The sequence below is a fragment of the Melampsora larici-populina genome (genome assembly GCF_000204055.1).
Source record: "Melampsora larici-populina 98AG31 unplaced genomic scaffold MELLAscaffold_5, whole genome shotgun sequence".
In the NCBI taxonomy this organism is placed as follows: domain Eukaryota; kingdom Fungi; phylum Basidiomycota; class Pucciniomycetes; order Pucciniales; family Melampsoraceae; genus Melampsora; species Melampsora laricis-populina.
Genome location: NW_006768769.1, coordinates 2,590,817 through 2,598,432, shown reverse-complemented (window position 1 = coordinate 2,598,432; position 7,616 = coordinate 2,590,817). Strand labels below are relative to the sequence as shown.

Here is a 7,616-nt window from a genome sequence, read left to right as displayed (position 1 = left end):
GCCATTGCTTGTTGATAACTTCAATCTGATGCGCCGATTTCGGGTTTGGGGTTGGGTTTGGAGGTGATGTGTCTACTGTGCTGGTTTGACTAACTTGAGTTTCAGAAAGGGTATTATCATAGCCTTTGAGTTTGATTTGTGGATCTGAAGGATCTTTCTTGAAATCATTGTCAACACCATCTTCAGATCCATCGTCAGAAATTGATTCAAGTGACACCGAAAAGCTGTCCGATGTTTCTGAATCCTCAAAGCTTGAAGAGACTTTGGCATCTACACCAATCACAAGAGGACCTGCACTTTTTGTGTTGCTTTCATCGTTTAAAAGTCCTTGGGAATATTTTGTTTTTTTTGTCTTTGATTCATATGATTCCATTGCATGGCGGCGCTTAATTTGACCCTTGCATCGTTTGGAGGGACGTGGCATTGGTGCAAAAGCAGAACCATAATAAAATGAGGCTTGGTCAAAGAAAGAAGAGGTGATTGAGGTTCATAACTCAGTCCATCATTGAACTTTTCAAATTTTGTATCTCAAAATTTGACCCCACGGGGCCAAATTATTCATCAATCGGGGTCAAGCCCCAATCGGACACTTCCTTACGTTCAGTGAAATCAACCATAGTCTTTTGAGGTCGGTTCGCCCTGAGGATTACCAAGCCGGCTTGTTGGCTTTGTAGAGATGCCTGTCTCACTGGATCCGTTTTAGGCAAGCCTTTTAGCATGTGGAGGGAACTGGCCATGAAAAGATTTCGAAGATGTGTGGAGGACATCAGATATTCCGATGACTTGGAGATATGAATGAATTCAGGTCGGCAAGTCAAAATGAAACCTTAAAAGGCTCGCTACTCAGACAAATGCAACAAGAAATTTGACCAAGATTGACACTTCGTCAAGAATAAGACGTAGGATGGAACACAAAGGTTGAGATGAGCGGACGGATAACCTGACGGAGGGAGGACCCTCAACTTTTCCGTGGCAGTTACTCCATGAAGACAACAAGAGCTGTTTATCCCTTGACAATGATTTCCTCGCTATAGACCTCTTACTTTAAGATTACGAAGAGGGTCCATTCAAAAACTAGGAAAGGTTTTTCACTAAGTAGATCTGTTTCCTTCTTCATATGAGTCCCTTTGAGATTCTGCTCCATCGCTTTAGTTATCTTTCCTTACGATTTTCATCTCTACAAAAGACCGGTCTCCAATTACGTCCTTCACTTAAACCCCCATCTCTTTTTCCAAAGTTCTAAGACATGTTGTTCAAATCTCTTTTGGCTTTCTCGAGCTGTGTTGGTGAGTAATATATATTCTATCATTCCAATCATTTCATGAATCCTTCAAGGAAGCGATGTTAACCTTACCGCTTTGCAGCTTTCTCGACTCAATCTGTGCTTCCAGTAAAGTACGCATGTCCTTTCACTCACCAAACATCCACATTGGCAAACCTCATGATATTCCTCAAATAACACTAACAAGATTTAATCATACTATCCAACAGGAATAACATAAATTTATCAACTCGAAATCTTCAAGTCAATCAACAATCTGGTTTCAGTTTAGTCTGTGATAGATTACAAGTATTACAACAAAAGACAGATTCTTGTCGTCAAGAAATCACAGAAGGACATACTGATCTAAGAACTTCGATTGCTAAATTAGATCAATTAAGGCAAGAATATTCAGCTGCCTTACAACCTGTATCTGGTAATTGCTTAAGTTCTCCTTGTAGTGGAAGTCAAAATGATGTCGTAAGTGATCACATAGTCCTACTCCCATTGAATTCACTACTGAGCCAAATGTCCGTTTTAAATCTTCAAGTTGAGATTTAAATCCAGTGTGGCTTCGTGTCTTCAATCTTTAAACTCAGTAGTTTCCTACATGAGTATGCATTTCTCAGGCTCTTTTGAACTCTCTTGCAAACGTAAGCAATAGGGGTGCAATAGATTTCAAAACCTCTCATCTAAAAAATTGAAACATCTGACTTCTCTTTTGTTTTGCAGCGATATTTTCAAATCTATGGGCTACCCTTCAACCTGTTTTCGCAAGTGCCCAGTCTATTGGTACAGACCTGAAGAGTTTTCTCTCTGGACTGAACCTCAACTACGATGCCTTTTCTAAACTCGATTTCGGAATCAGTAGTGTTTTCCAACATAGCTCAAGCGGTAGCATCAGTATCGGTCAAGGAGTCAGTTCGGGTGCTGGCTCTATCCCACCTGGGCCAGCCTCCGGTGCTGGTGCTGGGTTCCAGGGTGGTGCCGGTATAAGTTCCGGACAAGGTGTCAGTGTTGGTTCTGGGCACAGTGCAGGTGAAGTCTCTGGGCAAGCCGGTGGGGCTGCTGCTGGTTCTATTCCTGGCTCTATTTCTGTGAACGGTGGTGGCGCTATATCTGGTGCTGCCGACGCTAGTTCCAATGGTCGTGTTGGTATCACACTCGGGCAAGGTGCGGGCGTGAGCGCTGGGCAAGGTGCTATTGTTAGCTCTGGGCAAGCCCCTGGGCCTATCTCTGGATATGGCTCTGGCGGTAGTGCTCTGAGCATGGGTGGTCCTGGTCCTGCATCTAGCTACGGTTCTGGGGGAGAAGGTGCTGGGATCATGGGTGGGCAAATCCTCGGCGCTGGCGATATCTCTGGATATGGCGCTGGTGCCGACGGCGCGGGTTCTACAGTGCAAGTAGGCATTAATGCTGGGTACGGAGCTAGTGCTGAAGCTGGATACAATATTGGCGGTGATCCCGGCTTCGATCTCGGGGGTGGTGTCAATCTCGCAGGAAACCCAGCTTTGGGACCTGGAGGTATCGGGGGCATTACTATTTCTCAATACAGAGCATAAGAAAAATTTCTCTATTATCTTCTTCCCTTCAAAAGATACATGCATATATATATATATCACCTTCTCTCATACTTGACTTTCTTTTGGGCATCTTGATCTTCTTTACCTGTAACAAATCCTTTGTTTCTTTCATATATCGTATTGAAGAATAAAATTGTTATAGATCTTTCTTGATTTTAAGAGGCCAACAAAAATATCTTCTCTTTGTCCCGTTGTACCCAATATCTTGTTCAACTAAATAATAACATTGCAAATTTTCTTTTTTCTATTTTACAAGTCTTGATGCCTATTAAAGTTCTGACCAGTTTTATGTGAGTGATATATAGTCACAAAGATGAAATGAGAACATTCAAACTGATATTCACGCTTTGAACGGTCTTCTCATTCAACTTTGTTCCAGATAGCTCTCAGTTTATCATACAATCGGTCACTCACTGCCTGCTTCCTTCCTTGCCAAGACTGTCAGAATCGGTGCTTCCTGAATCTCGAGGGTTTCTTTTGCGCGAGGAGCTTTTGTTCAACAGTAGTGTGCAGATCCTCAACTTGATCAAGTTCTTATAATCGCCATGCCACAGTACCAATGATACAAGCGTTTGTCACCTTTGAGACTGCCTAATTCTAGCGTCAAGCTACGTGTGTACCAGATATGAAGATTTACTACGCTCCTTTTTTTCCTCTTTGGGCTAATGGCTCTTGTTTATATGAAGTCCTTGATTGCATGAGTAGGATGAGCAATTTACTCATTTTAAGAAAGAACACCTTCATACTTGGGCTACTCTCTATTTCCATGGCCCTATCTACACCATGTCGTCCTTTCAGTTTATGCACTACGTGTACTTTACTTTCCTCTTGAGTACACCTGCCATCATACTGTTGGAGCCACTCAAAATCAATCAATACATAATCAATCACAAATGTAAATAAATAAATAAAAATAATTGACATCCAGATTTAATAAAGTTAAACACAAGGATCTTCTTGAAATTACAAACTGTTTCTCTTACATATGCGTATCAGAATTAGAAAGAATGCAATAAAGAAAATAATCAAAACTTACAAATCAATCAACAAAACTCAAAAACTATACATATCTATTACTTTCTACATAAATTATAAGTTCTTGAGAAAAAAACAAACCTTCACTGACTTCATTATTACATAACAAAACAAACTGACAAATCAATATCAAAAGAATATCGAAATGTTCAACTCTAAATTAATTAACGATCAACAATTCTTAAAGACTGGTTGAGCTTTAACAAATTGAACTCGTTCAATAAATCCAACATTCAACTTCCTTTTATCATTCACTAACAATGGACTTCTTTCTTCTCTTCTAATATCATCTTCTGCTTCATCTGATCCTTCAACTTCTTCACCACCTTGGATTGGAAATGTACCATAGTTTCCTTCAAGACTTGTAAATGTGGTTGGTGATCCGATCTCTTCTTCTTCTTCTTCCCACGCTTGCATCGCATCCATTTGTTTCATCACATCTACACCTCTAGCTGCATCAATCTCTTCGGATCCATTTCCTCGACGAACAGCCAGAGAGATCGGTCGTGGTGGTTTCTGTGAGATTGAATTAGCCGTACGTGAAGACCAAGAACGCGAAAGAGTAGGTAGCATAGGGCGCATAGGTCCAGCAGGAGCCGTTGACGTTCGTGTTGGTTCTGGCCCGCTTCTGGGGGCCGGGATCGGTAAAGGTCGTACTGGAGAAGTTTGATGTTCAGGTAATTCTAAAGCTTCATCCCATACCAAAGCTTTCTTTCTTCTACAAAGCTCCAATGGTCCCTCATCAGAATGTCGAAGACTTTCGACTACATTCCATCCTTGTCCTTTCAAAAGTGCCATTTGACGTTCAAACATGGCCACATTGAAATCAGGATCAGTCGAAAATAATTGTCGAAGCTGATAGATCGTTTCTGCCCACCACATCGGATCTGTTAGGAGTCGAAGGTAATGAGCTCGTGTAGAGGCTGAGAAAGGTTGGCCGATCAAGGAGACAGGTAAGAACAACCAGCCATAAGAGTAGTCGCGTAAACCGTTAGGATGATGATGAGGAAATGCTAATGAATTATCGATTGCAGCAACATGACAATGTGGGCGATGTGAGAGGTCAGCTGGATTTATATTGTCACCATCTGCCCGGCTGCTCGTAGTAGCTACTGTGGCGCCCGAGACTTTGCGGCTTCGTGAGCTATGACAATTAGCATTGCAGACTTTGATCATGAAATTATCGAGTCCTCGGTCCGTATTGCGCATGAGATAATCACTGCGGTACATCGGGTAGGAGTACAGGACACAGGCCAGTCAGCGGGAAAACCACAATAAGCAATATATGATGCTCAATCATGACCAAAGAATAGTGTGTAGAATGAAAAGATCAGATACGTACAGAATCACCAACTTCTCCATTTCATGTTTAAAATCATCCATAAGCTCTTGAGTCCAACACCAATTGGATGGATGAGAAACAGATGAACATTTATCAGCCTCATCTACTTCACCAGAATCTGAGGATTCATCATCGGAGTCCATCACATCGGATCTTTGACCACATAGTAGACGGTAAAGACTAAAGTTTTTTCGAGGGCGTCGACGACGGTTATGTGGATCCAATGTATCACCAAGGGGACGACCAGGCCAAGGATGGGTTCTGAGTACAGTTGAAGCATCTTGAATTAGATATCACGTTAACAAAGAAATTTGGGTAAGTGATTTTCATTATGAGGACATGAAGAGATTATGATGTAATGGGGACTCACTTTCAAACCCAGTACAAAATAGCTGAAAGCTACCTGGTTTCTGAGGAAGTGGACGAGGCTTTGACTTGCGCGTAGCTGCTTTTCGATCGAGCCACGAGTAGAAAAACGTCGGTGAAGAGATGTGTACTACTTCAGTGCGTGGAACAATATAGGCCTCCAATCGGCGATCAAGTAAAGATGCTGCAGCCTGTGTAGCATTAAATAACACATTTAAATCAGTCAAGGATTGAGTATGGCGTCCCGTTGAATGAAGATGAACTGACTTCACTGAGATACGAGAGGTTGGGAATTAAGCTACGTTAGACCGTAGGAAGTGATGAATGATTTCTGATCAGTCACTAAAATTTCACATAGCAGCATAGATATGAATGTACTTACCAGCTGCGACCAAAGCCGCCGATGAGAGGAGCCAATAGGACTCGATGAAACCATTTTGTCCACTTTGGATTCATAGCGCCGTCTAGAGTCAATCATGAGATCAGAACAGATACATCAATTTTCCGAAATATCAAATACAAGACAGATAGGCTTGTGGATGGAGATCGCTGAATAGAATGCTAAGTATCACTAACAAGGCTCTTCATCTTTTGGCTTAAAGATTCCCACCACTTCAGCAGTCCCGTCAACGAGAGCTTTACAAAAATAGCTTCCAGAACTTCCACATAAATTGAGTTTTGGTAAGAGTGGTTTGGTAGGATGTAAGATGGCTTTTCGAACATCTTTTACGATTTGTAGGAACTGCTCTGATGTTGCTGGAGGTTGATGATCAAGAGTACGTGTAGGAGGTGGAGGGATTGATGAGAATGTGGTCGTGGGTGTGAATACGGTTTGAAATGCTGGAACAGGTCGATTGGCTTGAAGATTACGAAGTCTGGTTTTGAGTGATCGTCTTGCTCGACGTGTCCTTTTCCTTTTTCTTGGTTCTTCAGATGGAAAATGAGAAAGAGTTTGATAGAATGGATCCTTTCGATTATGATGAAGATGTGGAAATTTTCCTGAAAGTGTAGTTTTCCATTGATTGAGTAATGATTCAAGATTTGAAAGATCGATGGGTTTGGTTGTCTTAGATGGGATTGCTGTTGAAGATGATTGTGGTTGATCAGGTTCAATCATCTTAGCTTTACCCTTGCTGCTGTTTGTAGTAGGTTCATCAGATTGTTCTTCTTGATGACCAGAACTGGATGTGGTCATGGTGTTCTTGCTGAGTATGACGCTCTTTACCTTATTCGCCCTTCTCATCCAAGGGCTAAAATATCTCTCCTGACCCGCTTGGAAGTCGGGTTATAGGCCTCGGATCCCCCCGTCCCGAATCCCAAATTCCAAGACAGTGCACAGCTGAGTCAGCATGCCATCATCCATGGGAAATTTTAATCAAGGCTTGCCCTGCAGAACACTTCACTCTGAATACCTCAAAGAGGTGAAATCAACTTGTTTGGTATGCTTCTTTTCTTTACATCATGAGAAAGTTGTGTTGGTGACCTCCGTGACATCTCCCTGCTCAGCCAGGGAATAACTCTGAAATGATATTCATCTTCCTCATCTCAAAAGGTCATCAAAAACATGCAGTATACATACCAAAATACATTTTTTACAAGGAATTTTGAATAAGCCAGTTTTATAGAAAATGAGATCATAGATTTTGTTGCTTGAAGACCTTTTTGGAATCTCCTCAAATACCAGGTCATAAGATATCAAAAGATAGCAAAAGATCCTAATGTTTACTTTACAATTACATAACCAAATTCTAACATGATCCTTTTTTGTAAAAGTTCAAGAGACAAAATCAACTCTTTTCCTCTAGAGAGTAAGCTTCTTCCATGAAGTAAATATGTAAATCATATACTTCCATCAATACTCTTCAACCCAATCTTGTCCTCTTAAACAAAATCCAAGCCATACGGAGCACTCCTCTTGAAAAAATATCTGCCCAATCTTAATCTCATATATCATAATATTTCCAAAAAACAAACATATACACATCATTCTCACTTCTCTTCCACTCTCCTTCTTTATTCTACATATGTA

At 41.3% G+C, this 7,616-nt stretch overlaps 2 protein-coding genes across 2 annotated transcripts; one reads left to right on the top strand and one right to left on the bottom strand.

Annotated features, from left to right (window-relative positions):
* Window positions 1-1,246: 1,246 nt before the first annotated feature.
* Window positions 1,247-2,823, top strand: MELLADRAFT_93682 (uncharacterized protein; the record flags this gene model as incomplete). Its single annotated transcript, XM_007406044.1, has 5 exons — window positions 1,247-1,286; window positions 1,336-1,390; window positions 1,492-1,741; window positions 1,812-1,914; window positions 1,994-2,823. 5 exons carry the CDS (start codon window positions 1,247-1,249, stop codon window positions 2,821-2,823), a joined length of 1,278 nt encoding a protein of 425 aa, XP_007406106.1.
* Window positions 2,824-3,699: 876 nt separating this feature from the next.
* MELLADRAFT_47121 (uncharacterized protein) lies at window positions 3,700-6,704 on the bottom strand (the record flags this gene model as incomplete). The annotated part of the gene is made up of 7 exons (XM_007406043.1): window positions 3,700-4,988; window positions 5,031-5,098; window positions 5,222-5,324; window positions 5,592-5,778; window positions 5,855-5,885; window positions 5,970-6,051; window positions 6,164-6,704. 7 exons carry the CDS (start codon window positions 6,702-6,704, stop codon window positions 4,051-4,053), a joined length of 1,950 nt encoding a protein of 649 aa, XP_007406105.1.
* Window positions 6,705-7,616: the final 912 nt, after the last annotated feature.